Source organism: Ammospiza nelsoni, chromosome 11 (genome assembly GCF_027579445.1).
Source record: "Ammospiza nelsoni isolate bAmmNel1 chromosome 11, bAmmNel1.pri, whole genome shotgun sequence".
NCBI classification, from domain to species: Eukaryota; Metazoa; Chordata; class Aves; order Passeriformes; family Passerellidae; genus Ammospiza; species Ammospiza nelsoni.
In genome coordinates, this window is record NC_080643.1 from 6,856,683 (window position 1) to 6,875,406 (window position 18,724).

Sequence of the window (18,724 nt, forward strand, 5' to 3'; positions counted from 1 at the left end):
GATGATAACAAAAGAAGAATATTTCTAAACACATATTGTGAACAAAATAACTCAACCCATACAGAAATTAGAGTGCTCTGGTTTACACAAGTTTGGAACCAAAGTAAGAGATTCTAGCAAAACATACTTGAGGGTATTCTGCAAAATTTCAAGTAATGAACACTTAGGTATTAATAGAACATAAGTATTTTATGAACCATATGTGCAGGCCTAACCAATTTGTGGCTGCAGAGAACATACAAATAACCAAACGAACAAAATATAAAATGATCAAATCTACACCCAGAAACACTGTTTAAAAAAAAAATTTCTCCCATAAGGTTTACGCTCATGTTGCCTCAGATACAAAACAGCCTTTTAATACAAAATAAAACAAACCAAATGCACATTCCCATATCTGAGCTGTTTCATTTAGGTTCAGAGTGCTGAAGCATTTTCTTCAACATTACTCATCTTTAAAACTCCTTGCCAACTCCACTCCGTACATTAAATAACTTACATTTCCTGCACATACAGCTTTGGAAGTCCAGCTGCTTGAGGGGACATTTGAAAGGCAGAGCTCTCCTTGGGTTCTGAGCACAAGTGCATGAACTTTGTTTCACTGAGTAGTTGCTGATTGATCAGCTGAAGGAAGGAACAGCTGAAGACTTGATTAACTGTTTTGACTGTGTTTTCTACTTCAGCAAATACAGCAATTACCCAGCATTTTATTGAATCCTCAAACCTCAAAGTTTTGGCTCAGGGAAATGATTTTCAGTTCAAGACCAAAAAAGCCCACAATCTGGTTTAACTAGGCACAGGAGCTGCATTACAAGATTTGATCACGGTCATTAATCTCTACTAGTGTTAGAACACTTGGTTCATCTCTAAAAGGGGCATCCTCCCTGTTCAGTCTCCTTTCAAAACTCAGTTCAGGGTGCCTTTCCAAAGCTACAGCTCTCTAGATTTTACTTTGCTTTTCCCAAATTCAGATTGCCCTGCTGAAGGGGCAGAGGATGACCTACCTCTTTTCCAGAGGTGCAGCTGTGTTGCATTCCCAAAACCCCATCCCCTTGAGCTTCACCTCCAGCAGAAAGGTTTGCTGCAGGCAGCAACACTCCTCTGTGCACATACAGATCCAAACAGCCATCCTTGTGCAAGGCTGCAGGCACAGCCATTCCCCCAGAGCCCTTCCTCCCTCTCTCTGCCAGGATGCAGAATGAAACACTAAATTTTAGCTCTCTAAAATTCAACAGTTCTGGGAAATGTCTGTGTCTTTTACCCAAGGATAAAAACTGAGCAACAGATACCAAAGAGAAGTGTGTCATGCACACGTGCACCTGCAGCCTACTGCACAGCTGGGAGTTCTAATTTTAGGCTCCCAAGATTTCAGTGTTCCTGTAATTATATATAAAGCATATTAAAGTAGACATCTAAGTATTTAGTTAAATTCTTTGTATATGAATTAATCTGCACACAATTAATTTCTTTGAAAAATCGAACACAAAACGCATGTCAAATTCTTCACTCAAGCTATTAAACAGGTTTTCTAAGTTGATTGTACAGAATAATAAATAATTTCAGTGAAGAAGCTTACAGAAGATTGTCTGCAGAAAGACTGATGAGTAAATTTCTCAATGAAACACAAGTAGCATATTTTAATCTGAAAAGCTTTATAAGTCTCCCCACTCACATCATATCCTGTTACATCAATTTTTCATCAGCAACCTGAATGAAGTCAGTCATCTGCAAAAACCATTCCCATTTGCTTTTTAATGAGTTTTCAGGCCTAAAGATATTTTTAATTTCTCCAACCAATTTGTATATTACACAAATGTTGAACACATAATTTGTCATGTAAGATATCTTCATTCAAAGTCATGCATTATTTTTAGTTGGCATGATCTCATAGTGCCACTGCTGTATTTTGCGAAAGCCAACAAACTATTATTTATGTTTTTTTGTAAAAAACCCCAAACAATTCTAAAATAGCTTTAAGGAACCCTCAAAAATGAATTGAGTTTTGCAATTATGACACAAAAATGAAACTGGATTCAGGGAATAAAAACCCTATAATTTGAACAGTAAAATTAAAATCTGGACTAAGCTAATATGAAAGTGTACACAGAAACACTTCAATTATTATGCAGAAAACCTACCATGAGGGGGGAGAAAAGTTCTGGATAAGCCACTAGTCAAACACAGCCTCAATTAAACTGAAATAAATCACCCATAGAATATTCTAAAATGTATCTTAAGTCACAGCCTGAAGCACACTGCAAGTATGAATTGTTCTAACATCAACAGGTTTGGTATTTTTCTCCTGTTTCACACACAGCACTCCGTGTACTCTGCAGCAGCTGTACTTCTGGAGTAGGAAAAAGGAAGTTTGTTTTATTTAAACCTAAACTCACAGTTTACATAAAGCCGCAGAAGTATTTTGATACGACGTGACTGCAAGCGGTGAACATGTTCCAGGCTCCTCAGCCCCTCCCATCTCCTACCTAGGCATGCTTTTAAGGGAAAACAAACCTGGCACAAGTGTGGCACTTTTGCCACTTTGCTGTGTGACTGTCCTCATCCAGCCCTGTGGCTGGTGCTGCCTGTAACTCAGTAAGTGACAGAGCACAGCAGTGACAGCCACTTCCATTTACACATTTTCTTACTGGTGGGAGCTGGAGGAACACAACAACCACATCTCTTGTGATAGAACACCCCAAAATTTAGCAATAATAAAGTGCACCTTTTTCCCTGCTACCTGGGACATGCACAGTGCTCATCTTTCCACCTCTTCCCTCTCTTCCCTGCTGGCCCACAGCCCCAACTCCTGTGTGATAGCAGCAAGGTGTTAATTCCTTAATTGTGCAAAGACAACACATCCTCATGCAAAAAACACTCTGTCCACTTTTAACATCATGCACCTGATACCTGAGGGAGCAAATCAGCATGTTAAAAAAAAAAAAAAAAAGTAAGGAAAACAACACACAGGACCTGTCAACTGAATTGTATATCAATATTTTCTTTTATTAGGCAAGCCAACCACCTAAAACCACCCCACCCCTGCCACTCCCATTTTCTCCATTCACTGGAACATCCACCTCAAAAATAAGACTGTTTCAATCATGCCTCATATAGCCATAAGGAAACTGATGCCTGTTGATTTTCACATACCAGCTTACACTTCCTCACTCCTCTCAATTTGGCAGGCACTATTAGTTTTTTCAGTAAAATTTACTTTGCTTTGCAGATTTACTGGGACTTGATTTGACACAATAAAAAAAATAAAAATAATGTAAGTTGCACAGCAACAAGAATATAAATGTACTATAGCAAAAAAAAAACCCAACAGCACTGTGATAGTTAATAAGTTCAGAAGATAAAGTGTAAAATAAAACAGTGCTTTTGTTGTTACAGTGCAGTAAAAGGGCTAACTTACTTGTTATGTATTTGAACACACATGTAGTTACACAAAGTATTTTGAACTTGGCTATTGCATACTTTTAGACAAAGAAATATGACTATTTCAATTCTCTAGCTGAGGAACTGGTAAACTCTGAGTCTTTACTTCTTACAATTGACATATTCCAGCACATGCAGAGCTACTGTCATCAGAGATTTCCTTCCAAGAGGGGACCCACCTGTTCAGAAGGGTTAGGGCTTTAAATCTGTGCTAGCTGCCCTCTGACACAGAGTTATATGAATTAAATAGGTAAGCAGGGAAGAAAAATCAGGCTACACATTGACAGAATAAGGTCAGTAATTTCACTACTGGTTATTTGTGATATAACACAAACACAGTTCTGCCTAAAAAATCTTTGTGGAAGTGCATTTTTTTTATTGTTATGAAATTTTGAATTGTTCTAAAGAAGAAATTTAGGTTTTACCTTTGCATGTCATGTGCCCTTTAGATTAAACCCATTGCTATCCATATTCCAAGATGTATTTCTTCACTGTTAGGAGATATTTGCTTTATTTTTGGAGCCTGTTTCCACAAAATCTTCCAAAATTCCATCTCCAAACATTACACATAAAATACATGATATGTGTGTTACAGAGAAAGAAAAGGAAAAAAAAAAAAGAGACTTTGAAACCACTGGGTGAGCAAATCTGCATCAGGTATTATCTCTCCACTACTGAAATCACCAATTTCACTCTTCAATAGAAAGGGATTGGGAAGGACTGCATCTTGTAGTATTTTTAAATTCAGATGTATTAAAAAATTAAGATCATTTAGATCATATTATACATGCAGAAGATCTGAAAGGATTGAACTGTTTCAAAGTAGTTTTTCTGCTCTTTCATGGTCTGGGCCTGTTTAACATAACCAGAACACCAGCCCATTTGTGATGTACACAGAAAGTAACACCTTCAGCAGAGCACAATAAAAGGAAAGGAGAAAAGAATTTGCTCAGACTACTTAATGTTGTGATTTGGTTGTTTTGGTCCAACTCACATTTTTGACAGATACTTCTAAGACTACTTCCCTCCTCTGGTCTCTCTGCAGACAACAGTACTCATCATATTTGGGAAGAAAGTATTGGATATGTATGAATGGACCTAAACCACAGTGGGAGGTGAAAAAAGAACTTTTCTCCCTTTCTTAGGCCAGCTAGGGAGCAAAATGCTCTACTCTAAGGAAAAAGTAGTGAAATAGGCACCAGCTTTAATTTCTAGACATCTCATGTCAAAAAGGACATGAATCTGCATAAGGATGACTGTTGTGCTTCTTATGTAATCAGGTTTATTGGTTTTAAGATTAGACATATTCAGAGCATGACTGTGCAATGAGACACAGGCAAGTGGTGTCCTGCTCTCCCAGGAAACCCCCAGACCTCAAGAAATGCTCCTGATGCACTGTGTTACAAGATTGAGCCTATTTGCAAAGGGAAAATCACAGAAGACACATGGGATCAGTATTAAGGAAAAGGCACAACAAAGAACACAGAGTTGGTATTTCAAAAACACCCAGAAAAGGACACTTCAGAGCACCAGATAACTGCCCCTGGATGACTCAGGACGAAAACACTAAGATTAAATAGACAACAGAAAACTGAAAGGTAAACAGGATCCTTTGATATTTTAACAAATTTGTAGAGTTTACCACCCTCCAGTACACTGAAAACAAATAGAACATCCACCTTCCTGAAGCAGATAAAAGATAACTACTGCAAACATATCCAGGATAACCAAACCACGGTTTACAACAGAGGCAGCTCCTCTGCCAGGCACAGCAGTTGTGCACACACGATTTTCAGGACCTAGGCTGGGATCCTCCGCTCAGACTCACTGGGAGACTGAGGCAATCTCTACGGGTGCCTATCCAGGGTAGGCAGGAAGCCAAAGCTGCTGCTGCCAAACTTGTTGATCCAGTCCTCCCAGCCTGGCCCACAATGCACTGCTTTGGGTTTGGAAATGGCTCAAAAGCTTTTGCTTCCAGCAACAGTGTGGAACACGTGGGGAAAAATGCCAAAGGAGTCCAAGAAAGAGCATTGCCAGGCCACCATAACAGTAGGGACACCCCAAATGCTCCCGTGAGTCAGTGGCATCACCCCGGGCACGGCGATGACAAATGACGCCATGCTCCCTGCTAGGCCTCGCTCACCAAGTGCAGGAAAAGTCCTGGAGGGATTAAATTATAAATAAAACTGCTGATGCTGCACCCTTCCATCATGTCTTCCTATTTCATAATGAAGAGCACCATCCAGCCAGGCTGTGATTTTTGCCCTTTCCTGGGACAGGGCCCTTTCTTCACATTGTTGTGGTTATCCATGAGAATTTTGGATGGTGTCAACAGGAGGACAGAGAATTGCACTGTTGCACAGAGAACCCTTTTTGCATCCCAAGCACTTGTAAACAAGCTTCAGATGAGACATGTTGACAGCACAGTGAAGATTTTACTCCTGTGCTCTACTCTGAGGATAAAAATAGTATTCTTATCTCCAAGAGTATCAAGCTAACACTTGAGATCATTAAATTCAGGCCATAAAAACAAGAAAAGGAACTTATAAGTCTTATTCCAGCAAATGACACAGTGGTCTCTGTCCCTACATTTCAGGGCACAAGGTGGGAGTCAGGCAGAATGAAAAGGGAACTTCCCAAACAAGGACTGATGCATTTAGGACTTCTCCAAACACCCCATATAAACAGTGGTGCTGAAAGAGCCAGGCACAGTCAGCTGGTGTTAAAGCAGGTTCTGCAGAAGACATATCACACAAGGAGAGGGCTCTGGCCAGCCTAGATACAAACCAGAATCAAACTGTATCAGGTACAGCTCAGACATTGATATTTCCCCCTAAAAATCTCACAACACAATTGGTAGAAGAAGTCTTCCCTTAATCACTTGGCCACAAAAAGCCCCAGCCCTGTATTTAGGACAAGAATTATAAGCACATATTACACTGCCTTTGGTAGGTAACACAGATCTATTGAATTTGGCTCAAAACTTCTCCGCTATAAATTACAAACTACAATGTGGAACAGAAGTTCCTTAAAAAGCAAGATTTCTAGACAGCTGGTTTGAGTAACACAACTTCACAGAAATGAAAAACAAATTTGCTTTTGGGAACTCATCTTTAAGTACTTTTATGATATAAATGTTGCCTATCAGAAAATTAATTTAGGCCTTTCCTCTTAAATACTTTTATTTAGTACCAGTGAGAGCAGGATGACTGCCATCTCTCTTAGCTGAGCAGAACAGACACCTTCAAACACAGACTATGTTTTAAAAAACAAATTATCTGAATATCTGTGTTGGTTTTGCACAGCCTGGTTTTTGGTGTTGGGGGGGCACAGAGGTGGCCTTCTCACAGGTGGCCTCTGTGAGAAGCTGCTGGAAGCTGCCACCATGCCCAGCAGAGCCAGTCCCTGATGCTCTGAGGATGGACATGCTGCTGGCCAAAACTGGGCCAGTCACAGAGGCTGGTAACACCTCTGTGATAACAGATTGGAGAAGAAAATCAAAACAAAGTGGGACACAGTTTTTTCCTAGCCAGAGGAGAGGAGGAGGTGAGAACATGTGAGGGAACAACATGGAGACACCATGGCCAGTGAAGGAGAGCAGGAGGTGCTCCAGGAGCCAGAGCTGAGATTCCTCTGCAGCCATGGTGAGACCATGGTGGGGCAGCTGAGCCCCTGGGGATCCACAGATCCATGGGGGACACAGAGATCCACCCACAGCCCCTGGGGATACACAGGGATGCAGAGATTCATGAAGGATGCAGAGATCCACCCCCAGCCCCTGGGGATCCACAGATCCATGGGGGACGCAGAGATCCACCCACAGCCCCTGGGGATCCACAGGGATGCAGAGATTCATGAAGGATGCAGAGATCCACCCCCAGCCCCTGGGGATCCACAGGGATGCAGAGATTCACCCATAGCCCCTGGGGATCCACAGGGATGCAGAGATTCATGAAGGATGCAGAGATCCACCCCCAGCCCCTGGGGATCCATGGGGACACAGAGATCCACCCCAGCCCGAGGGGGAGCTGCCCATGCTGCAGTGGGTGGGTGCCTGGAGGAGGCTGGGATCCAATGGGAGACCCCAGGTGGAGAGAGGGCTCTGATTCCAGTCTGGAGCCTCCTGTCCTTGCAGGACTGCACCCCGTGGAAGGGTGACCCACACTGCAGCAGTTTTGGAGGCCTGTGTGCCCCTGGGGGGAATTCACATTGCTGCAGGTGCTGTGGGGCTGCTGCTGGTGAGAGTGGAGCCACACTGGAGAGGTTCACAGGGAACTGTCCCCCATGGGAGGGACCTCACGGCCTCACAGGGGAAGGACTCCTCTCCTGGAGCAGCAAAACAAAACCTCAGTGATGAACTGACCAAACCCCCATGCCCTGTCTCCCTTTGCTATGGGTGAGAAAGAGGGAATGGCTGGGGGAAGAAAAGGTGTTTAAGGACTTATTTTACTTCCGATTATCCTCCTGTGTCTTCATTAGTAATAAAGTCACTTTGTACCTCTAAGTTGAGCCTGTTTTGCCCTTAGAGTGTTTTCTCCTGGTCCTTATCTGAACTCATCAAGGCTTCATTAAATTTTTCTCTCCTCTGCCCAGCTGTAGCAGGGGAGGGTGAGTGAGTGACTGTCATGGGTGCCTGGCATTGGGCCATTGTCAAACCATGACACTATCCTAAATCCCAAAATTATATTTGTTATAAACCAAAGCCTAGCAAAGCCTTCTAGTTGTCAGAGGCAAGTTAAACTCCTTTAATATATTGCTAGAGTCACTCTAATTGAACAGGAATGAAATACGTGATTTTAACATTTCCTGGGAAAAGTAGAGAAATTCTTTGGAAAATGTATTATTTTGAAAAGTGCTTTCCAAATTATTTTATATGGCTGTCTCAATAATCCAACACCCACACTGCCTGACTATTGGGAACACTTTCTATTCCTTTGACATACCCATCAAAAATACTGCCAGTTAACCCAAATCTTTGCAGCATTTGAGGCTTCTGGTATTCCACACAAGTATAGATTTCTTCTGAAGGGATAAAAGGAGTATTTGGTATGGAACACATTTATGTATACTGTATAAATGATGCTTCTTTCTCCTTTTGCCATAATTTGTAACAGTAAAAGATAAATGAGTCTTGTTCAGCAGAGTAACACAAATTCAAATGGCATTTTCTCCAGTTCACAGAGTTACTGGGAACCACCTCAAAAATGTTAGAAAAACTTCCAATTTCTACTACCTGGCCTCTTGATATAACTAATTATAAAAAAGGAATTTTTTAAAAGAATACTAACTATAATAATAATAGCAACAACTAGTTTTTACTTGTTTAGTTTTTACAATACACATTTTACAACTGGTCCTGATTTACACTGTGGTTATCCAGTGACATGACATCTTTAACACTCAAAGATATCCAAGACACAAGATCTATTATGCTATACAGTCTTGTAGGCAGACATGAAAAAATCAGATGAGGGTCACTCTCAAAAGATCCATAATTAAGCACAGTCCAATGGATTCTAGATTTCCAGACCAAACACATGATGGAAAATTAAGGTTCTCCTTTAAGCAGCCATCAACTTGTTTTGGAAACAACTTTACAGTTAGAATACAACTATTATTTCACAAGTGTTTCACTCAGCAGAGACAGGAGCTGCTTAATCCAGCATTACTAGGAGGAAAAAAAACGATTGTAGAACCACACCCTAGGTGTAAACTGATACAGATTTTCCTCTGTAGTTTTGCCTGAAACAATAGCCAGAGGGTGTAATTTAGGGTACATACACCTTGACAAAGCCATGGCTGTACTATCTAGGGACTGACAATTAAATGTTTGCATAGTGCAGTACCTTTGGTGTCTGTCTGATGTGAGGTTGCAGTGAACATGGCTGTCTCCTCTCTCACCCACTGAGCCCCACAACCTGATCCTACATTCTCCTTCCAGTCACAAGAAAAACTCTGCTGACTTCAGTGGCTCACAGCAAGACCCCACATCCCCAGGTAACACTTAATAAACCATCAGAGCTCTCATCTTCCTGCCCACAGCATCCACTACACCACTTAGGCAGTCAATGAACAAAACATAAACTGAAAGTTAAATTTATGAAGGGTAAAATACAGCAGAATTTGATGTCCATGGAAAGCAAACATCCAATTTACTGTGTATTTATCAAAGGACTTGATTTTCAAATTTAACTCTTTAAAGCCTCCACACTTCATTTTAAGGCAAGCTGCTGTAGGACTTCCAGGCAACTGTATCAGTGAGAAAGCATCCAACCAACTTGCTTGCAAAGAAAACAATGAGAGCTCTAGATTTCAGAACCAAAGCAATATGGACTTAAACTCAATTGCTCCCTACAGGATTTTAGTCCTTCAGCTCTTTTGTACATATTTTTTCAGTGCCAGTTGAGAAAGCTGCATTTTCTGTTGCATTACAGACAGTTGATGAAGATTCAAGCTCTGCTTAGCAACAGAAGGAAGAGTAGATCAAGAACACTGCATGTTTTCTGCCTGTTACAATCCCCCCAGCAGAAAAACAAGGCATAACCAATTATCCTTTTCCCCTTGTATCACCAATGAAGTTTATCTGTGGGCTATGCCAAAGCTATCAGAAGTGGAGAGCAGGGTGGGGGTGAGCTTGTAAATAAATAAACCATCTTTCTCATTTGGAACATGTTACCACAAACCAGCTTATTCCACAGGGCTGATAGGCATGTGCACACACAACTAACTGAGCATTTGAGTATTTCTAATCTAGCTGAGCCAACAGCCCAGAGTATTTGCCATTTCCAACCCAGCAATCATGACTCCAAGCCATGTGGGAGCAGCTGCATGTGCAGTTTACTTTGATGAAGTCACATCCTGTCATACCCTGTGGTACCTGGGCTTTCCAGGGTGTCTGACCTGCCACAAGAAGCAGAGTGAGAGGCACCTGTACCAGTCCTGGCTCACAGCTGCACACAGCCTGCACAAGCAGGGAAGGATTTTCACTGAGCAAAGCCTTCTAGCAGTGGGAACACAGATTACAGTAAATTTATTGCCTTCTGTGACAACTGCTTTTATAATCATGCTACTCTGCTACATTAGACTTTGAATTCAACACTTGCTGCTAAAAAACTTGAAATGTAAGTTTAAAGCTCTATTCATCTCTGTGCTGTCACCTACCTTGTAAGAATGCCTAGGAAATAACATTGAATATTGTACATATGGGGAACTTCCACAGCAGTGGTTTATTTCATTCATTACACAGGAGGAGAAACAATTTTCAAGCATCCTAGAGATTATTTAGAATAGTTAATTACAAGTCAAATATTACAATGGTTTGTGAAAGATGAAATCTTTTCTGCCTTGTAAGAGACAAGAGACCACACCTATCCCCAGACAACCTTCAGCAGCTCCAGCCACAGGCTGGGCACAGCCAGGAGAGCTGTAAGAACTGGAGACATTCACTTTTACAGATCTGCTCCAATGGAAGAAATACCTTTTAAAATAGTTACCTTACAGAGAGTAATCTGCATCCTCTTAACCCAATTTATTTAAAAGTATCCTTCACTAAGCCTTTTTGTCTTTCCTGCTCTACTTAGATGACAAAGTTACCACCTTGTAATGAAGTCACATTTCTACATATTTATTACACTGTTCTTCTCACTGCATTTTTGTTGTTAAATATAGCACAGAAACACCACAAAAACCAATATTTAACTAAGTATTACCAAGACATCACCTCTTCTGCACAGGGATAACCTAGCTAATCATACATACCACTTAAGAAGGATTAGATAACAGTGAATTCCTGACTGTTATGTATGTGTACAGACAACTATTTCAAAAGGTTCTCATAAAAAAGAAAATATCCTGCCTCCTCACATATTATGGACAGATCAAGACAGTCTTGAGGCTGCACTTCCAGCCAAAGTCCCCAAGGCCTTGCAATACCACACTAATATTATGGTAATACCTAAAACCTGCCAAGTATCTTTAAAACATATGAGATGACACAGTTCTAACTTGCAGTCTAACATCACAATATTCTATTTATAACACCTGACTCATCCCATCAGAAATAATTAAATATTGTAAACAGAACTTAGATTTAAAGGAAAAAAAGAACCAAGTAAAAAATTAGGGCCAATCACTGCAATTTCAGAAGCATCCTTTCAAATTGCATTTTTTTCAAGCAATCTCATAAAACCTCCACAATCTTCCTAAACAGTTCAATGCAATTTTAAAGTCTCCCTGTAATGGTTTTATGATAACCAGTCCACAAAACCTTAAAACTATTTGAGTAAATAATCAATTAAAATGCAATGAAATGAAGAAGAGATTTATCTGATTACAGACTGTGATGAGCTATGCAGAATGCCAAAAAAGAAGCATAGCACCTTGTACTGCTACCTTAAAAAATTTATTTCAAATTATTAAAAATTCTCACAAGTGTATTTGCAGGTAGTCAAGGATTACAGAGCCCTTTAAGCATCTCTCTGATATGATCTGACACAACAAAAAATCAACTCGACTAAGCACCTCCCAAGGCTGAATAAAAACAAATTTAAATTTGAAATAAGATGCTGTGTCTTACTTGTATTTACAACTTAATATTGGAACAGAAGTTTCAGCAGTGCTTTAATTATTTATGGGACCTGCTGCTGGGAAAATTCTAGACCTTGGGTCTATGTGATAAAGATGCTTCTAGTGAGCCTCCCAGGCCTGGATTTCACTGCTCAGCCCTGCCCAGAAAGAGCTGAAGAAGAACAAGGGTTCATCACATGGCTCTTAGTACTGTCACAGCTCTGGTAACTTCCACTAATAGTAATTAATATAATCAAACCTCAAAGCTTCTGCTGAATGCCCTAGAGGTACACAGAACCTTTTTTATTTTATCCCCAAGATATATCAACTGTCAAAGACCAGAAGTTCAGCTGTTACCAGGTGACACAACGCTGAACAGAGTTTGCTCCCACCCGCTCTCCTGACTAATTCCTACTGTCACTAAACCTTCCAGAGTGCCTTCTGAAGGTGCCCACCACAAACTGACAATCTGCATTCCCACAGGAAACTCACTGCTTGCTTTATTAAGACAGAATATTCTAAAAGCTGCAAGACTGGTACTCTGCTACATCACCCCACAGCCAACACCAATTCTGACCTGGGACCCAGGTTACACGTCCTGTCCTCCTCCTCTACTTTGTTGCCAATTAACTCTAAGTTATGGTGACAGTACAAGTGAAGTGCTTGAAATAAACAGCAGCAAGGGATTCACCTCTCAAAGGATGTAACACACACAAAAATACCCAAACAAACTAAAAAAGGGGCTGTGTGTGTAACTGAAAGAATGAGGTGCTTAAGATCTAGTAAAGACACCATAGTTTCAGCATGCACTGAATAAATTTAAAAAAAACCCATCAATTTTAAATTGTCTAGCCAAATCTTTTTTTCTGTTCCCCATGCTTTCATTTTCCCATCTGAGATGCCATGGATTTCTTTTCTTATAATTTTAAGTATTTCAAAGTTATTTTATGAGTCAGTATAAGAATACAAGAGACTTTTATCCCAACCACTTCAAAGGGGTTGCACAAATTAATAAGTAATGGTGCATTTAATGATGATGTACATGGGTTGTATCTCTGACTCTCAAATACAGATTTGGGGGTGGGGATGGCTTGGTTTTAGGTTTCTTATTTTGGATTTTTTCCCCATGTTTTTGTTTTATTTAAAGGAACATACATGACAACCTTTAGCAGTTGGTTGAGGGGAGAGTCAAGAGTTCCTTGGTGGTGGGAGAGGGTTAGGCCCTCAGCCCCAATAAACAACTTTGGTCCTCACTGTTTCTATCCACAGCTTCTCTACTCTTTGACAGAGCAAAATGAGCCAACCTGTTGTTAATTTTGCAAGAAGCAACAGTTGCCTCTGCTGAAGCCTGTCAAAGTCACCACGCATGAACTCTACACTCACAGGCACAGTTCTATTTAGAGATGCTCTTTGCAACAATGGGCTAGAAAAATCCTTAAAAGCAAACTAAATTCAGCACAAGTTAGCAAGGATCTCCAGAAAAACTGTTTTAAGCACTGATTATGAGGTTTGACATGAAAGAATAATTTTTTTTCAAATCAAACAATGTCAGGTACTACAGACACATCAAATTCCTTTTAAGATCTACTGCACTTCCAAGATGAACTGAGTGACTGAAAACATTTTGGCTGCATCTGATGGCACTTGCTCCCACTAGCACACAAGTCTAGAAGATGCACTTCACCAAAGTTTCATTTAAAAATACAGGAAAAATGCATGAAGAGGATGAGATTTCCTGCCTTGCTGTTTTGGAATTCATCTACATATTACAATGCAACATGCTATCCTTGCTTCATCACAGCACAAGTGAGTGGCAGGGGATTCACACCTTCAGCTGCTTCACAAAGCAGTAAGTAATTAAGTGACTGCATGAGCCAAGAGATTCTGTCCCATCAATTACACATGAAAATAACTAATGAGCACAATTGCTTCTAACATGTTCTTACCTTGATAGGATTGCTCAGCAGAAGAAGGTATCAGTATATAAAGTCAAAGTAAAGTTCAAGGCTTATTTTAAAGTAAAATCTTCCCAACCCATTGGGTATCCCTCTCTCACTTCCATCTCCTGGGATTTTCCATACCAAGAGCAAGTCAAGTCCACTGGGCCCATACCTTACTCATGCAGCTGATTTCTACATCAAAGCTCAGTGTGGACTGTTACTGTCTCAAGAAGCAACATATAGGAAAGTGTCCAGTCAGTTTCTCACTTTGATGAAGGTCAGTGAGGATCCCAGCAGAAAGATTTAATATTATGTATTAGCAGAACAGAAAGTATGTAAGAGCAGTGAAAAAGAAACATGGAAGTATGAGATACAAACACTGGGAGTTTGGGAAGCCCAAACTCAAATTCTAGTTCTTACTTCAATGCAAGCTTGGTTATCACAAGGAGGGTTAGATACAGAAAAAAACAAACATGTTTCCTGATCCCTGCATGGAACTAACATCATTAACAGGTATTAAGGACTCATCAGGCTTCACAACCACTAAAATGCTGAGAGAGGAGCTGCCTGATCAGCACACAGAAAGTGCCAATGACAAAGGTGTGTCTGAAATCCTGCCTCTCTCCACTGCTTGCAAATATTGCCCTGGAATTACACAGTTACATCCTCCTTTATTCCTTTAAAATAGCATCCATCATTTTTTGCCTTTAAAGCTTAACAAAAGGAGAGGCTGGCAAATGCTAAAGCCCCTTTTCTAGTGTTACAAGAGGAACACTCACTCTTCATTCAGGAGACTCAAACTCAGCTGAAAGGCTGTGAGGTTGAAATCCACCTCTTACCATTAGATATGCTGAGGATGAAGCCATTCCCACCAGGAGATGCAGAGAACAGCACATGGGAAAAGAAACAACCACCATCCATAGCCCAGTGGGGACACAGGCCAGTGGGAGCCTGACAATTGGTAAATAAAGAAAATGGTTCTTGGTTTTGAACCCAATTCTAATATGTGGGCAGTAAAGTCATGTTCCTTCTTCTGCTCCCTCTCCAGGCCATGAATATTTAATTATTTTATGCAAACCGGAAGAGTTGCAATGCAAGGTTAAATTAGCCTAAATAACCTTGAAATCCTTTTGTGAAGTTGGGCCTCAGAGTCAACTCCCAGTCTGTAGAGAAATAACTTTCTTACACAAGGAGCTCTGTTGTTACTTGTATTTAAAATACTGTGGGGCACCACGACAAAAGTCTTGAGGTTAAAGTGGATTTTACAAAATTTATAGTTTTGGTTCACCTTTCTCTGTTAAGAACCAAGGTTTAGAAAGTCCAATTACTTTATAAATGTTTCTTCCTCAATTTTGAATGCAAAATTCTTCCTGGGAAAATGGATAATTTCAGCATTTTCAAAGTTTTATTTGATAACACATACATATGCTGGCATGTTTGCTGCTCCCCTAGTTCCTTAAATTAAGTTAATCTAAACTTAATTAATTCTATTTTAGCTCTATTTTGCAGCAGGCCAAGCTCCCTACAGGCCAGCTACAGGTATATGCCAAGTCAGTGTCTCATTCATATGTCATAAAGCAACCAAAATAAATAGACTTCTGGAAGCCTGACAGGGCTACTAAGTTTCACTTTTAATTCTCAAAGTATTTTATGAAATTCCTTCAACTCACAACCCTACAAATCATTCACATGGTTGGAGTCAGTGCAGAAAAGCTGTGTCTCAGTGATCAGCCTGCACAAAAACAGTTTCATGATCTCTCTCCAGTGGGAAAAAAATAGGATAGATTATTCTTTACCCTGCCAGCTAATCTTTAGAATCTGGAAACCTTAGATGCTTGCATTTTAAGAGGTAGAAATAAGAGCAAATGTTTGAAAATCCTTATTGGTAAAATCTTCACTAGGATAATGTGCGTGTTTATTGTTGTAAATGCTTTTTTAGCATTTGAATGATTTGCCTATTCAGAAAAACGAATTACATATCCAGCACAATGATTAGATTGGAACTTGGCAATGAAGTAATGAAGTGGTTTTTCAAGTGCCTAAGAACTCAGATACGCTTAAGAAGATGGCAAAACAACACAAGTGAATCTGCACGCTGCAGCACAGCTGCCTATTGCATCTTTCTTCCATGCCCCCGACCACTGACCCTGACCCTAGAAACTGCACTTTCCAAATTTTACCAACACTGGGAATGGTACAAAAAATAGCCATTTTGATTCAGGCTCAACATGGATCAGTGCCTCCCAACCCTGCCAGCCTGTGCCACCTTGCTTTAGGTTTCATTTGCTGCCTGCAGCTCACCAGTCAGTAAGTGCTGAATCAGATCATCTCCTAAGGTCGCTGGCAAGTTCTGCTTCCCAGGATTGTAAACCATGTCTACAAACTCAGTCTTCCATTTCTACAGCATCAAATAAATGACTTGGGTCTAACTGCTCTAGTATTTAAAACAGCTGGGCCTGTTCCCTGGCACACGTCTCAGGCACTCGGAGGGAACCAAGAACCAGCAATATTAAGAAAGGTTCTAAAACTTTCTCTGTTCTAAAACAATCATTAAACTAGAAAAACAAACAAACAAAAATTAACATAATAAATCACACTCATCACTTCCTTTTTTCCACTGCCTGTTAGAAAGCAAATAATAATCTATAGCTTTCATTCATCATCTGCTTACAACTCCAAGTAGCATTGTTACTCTTGCAAGAAACTAGGCCGTAATGGGCTTTTGCTAATCACAGGTGAAAGGTCACTCTCATTTAGCAGAGTACCAAGCAATAAACATAACACAATGACATGACAGAGGGAGGGATTGGTATAGAAATACTGACATGGATTATACCAAGAATAAAAAATATTGTATCTCGAGAGAAGATTTTATCAGGGTTGGTCACTGAGCTTTCTTAGGACTATTTATAGTCTAAAGAAAAAAAAAAAAACAAACAACATATAGAAACACAGTAAGGACAGACTATGCCCTAACTCGTAGTTTTCAAAATATGTAATAATTTAGTAATAATGCTAATAACACCAGTCACTGACAGGCCACCAGTCCTAAATCCAAACCGACAGGAAACTTTGACCCTTTCTCTTTCCCGTGCCTGCCCCTCTGCTAAGTAGTTACGAGGAAGAAAACTTCTTGCACTTTTCTTCAAGAATGAATTGCACTCACCTTCTCGGCAAAGTCGCATTGCTTCTCGGTTTCTCCCGTATTCCTTGAAACTTTCTTCTAATGCCGTTCCTAAAACCAAAAAGCCACAAGATTTCAATCCATGGAAAAGCCCGAGGGTAGGACTGACCCCCGTTCGTGACCTGTAGCCCGTTCCCCCGTGGGCACCGTAAACACGGACCGGAGGGGCCGAGGGCTGCTGGGCCCCGGAGCCGCTGTCAGCGGCGGGGATGCCTCACCTGCGGCGGGAGCTCCCCGCCCCACGGCGCGGCTCAATCGAGGGCAGGAGGTGCCGGGCTCCGGGGACCGGCTCCGAGCCGCTCGCACCGTGTCCCGGATTACAGGAACTGGGGCAGGCGCTGCCCGCTCCGCGCCGCTCCCGAGCCCGCCCGGGGGGCGCGCACCGCACAACGAACTCGGCCGCGAACGCCGGGGGTGGGAACGGACCCGGGCTCCCCGCCGGGCCCGGCGCCCCGCCGTGCCGTCCCGGGGCACCCGCGGGCTGCGCCGGGCACGGCCGGGGGGAGGGGGGTGGGGGCGGCGGTGCTCGGCGGCCACTCACCGTCGTTCCCGTGAAGTTTAGCAGCATCGACCCAGTGGCTCCAGGGCTGCCCCAACATCGCCTCGGGGCTGGGCAGGGACCTGCGCTCCCCGACGGCCGCCATTGCCGCTGCGGTGGCGGCGGGGCCGGCGCCGCTCCCGCCTCCTCCGCCTCCTCCCTCGCCGTGGCGGGGCCGCCGCTGCCGCTGCCTGGCGGCCGCGCCGCGCTGCTCCCTCCTGACGTCACCCGCGGCCCGCGCCGACATTCTTTCCGCTGCTACAATGTAACGAGAAAAGTCAGCGGCCGCTTAAGGTGGCGCCCCGCTCTTAAGGCAGCGCCGCGGCGCTGTCAGCCCGCCCGCTCTCTCGGCTTCCTCCCCCCGGGGAACCTGCGGCGGCGCCGACTCACCTCTGCGGCGGCCCGGGGGGCAGCGCCCGGGTGCCCATTATTGTGCGGGGAGCGCTGCCTTCCTCTTCACCGTGTAGGTGAGGCGCGCTTGTGTTCGCGCTAACAAAGCGGCCAAAGGGAGCGGGGGCGAGCGAGACTACGCCGCCTGCCAGGCGTACCCCGGCTCCATGGGCCGCCTCGCTACCTCGGCCCCGCGACCCTACAAAAACAACGGCCGCATCACAACCCCGCCTGGCACCCGCTGCCCCGGCCAGGGGGGCGGACCGGAGGGCGACGCGGCGGGCGGAGCCGGGCGGGCGCGCCCCGCCCTCAGCGCCGGTCCACCTTAAAGCCGGCGCCTCCTTAAAGGCAGCGGCGAGCAGGAAGCGCGCTCCGGGCGGGCGCGTCCCCGGCCCCCCCGGCTCCCTCCCGGCCGTCCCCTCCCTCCGCTCCCCGGCACACGGGGACACCGAGCGAGTTTCCTGCGCGCTGCTGCCCTCGCTATCCCGTAACCTGTCTCCCAGGGGGAGGGCTTTCTCATTGTTATTTCACATTTCTTTTTTAAACAGCCCCCTTTTTTTTTTCCTGCCTCTTGCCTAAACTTTGCGATGACGTCGTGCCGCGTCAAAAGCGAGGATTAAAGGATGCTGTCGTACCTGCTGACTCCAAGTAATAAAGTCTAAGCTTTGC

At 42.9% G+C, this 18,724-nt stretch overlaps 1 protein-coding gene across 1 annotated transcript in view; it reads right to left on the reverse strand.

The window, feature by feature from the left end:
• Positions 1–18,288, reverse strand: part of ATXN7 (ataxin 7) — a 60,898-nt gene extending 42,610 nt beyond the window's left edge. The window contains exons 1-3 of the mRNA XM_059480011.1: positions 18,056–18,288; positions 17,669–17,923; positions 17,110–17,178 (exon numbers count right to left, since the gene is read on the reverse strand). Of these exons, the coding sequence (XP_059335994.1) occupies positions 17,110–17,178; positions 17,669–17,912 (313 nt within the window). The 5' untranslated portion in view covers positions 17,913–17,923; positions 18,056–18,288. The remainder of the gene's footprint in view (positions 1–17,109; positions 17,179–17,668; positions 17,924–18,055) is intronic.
• Positions 18,289–18,724: the final 436 nt, after the last annotated feature.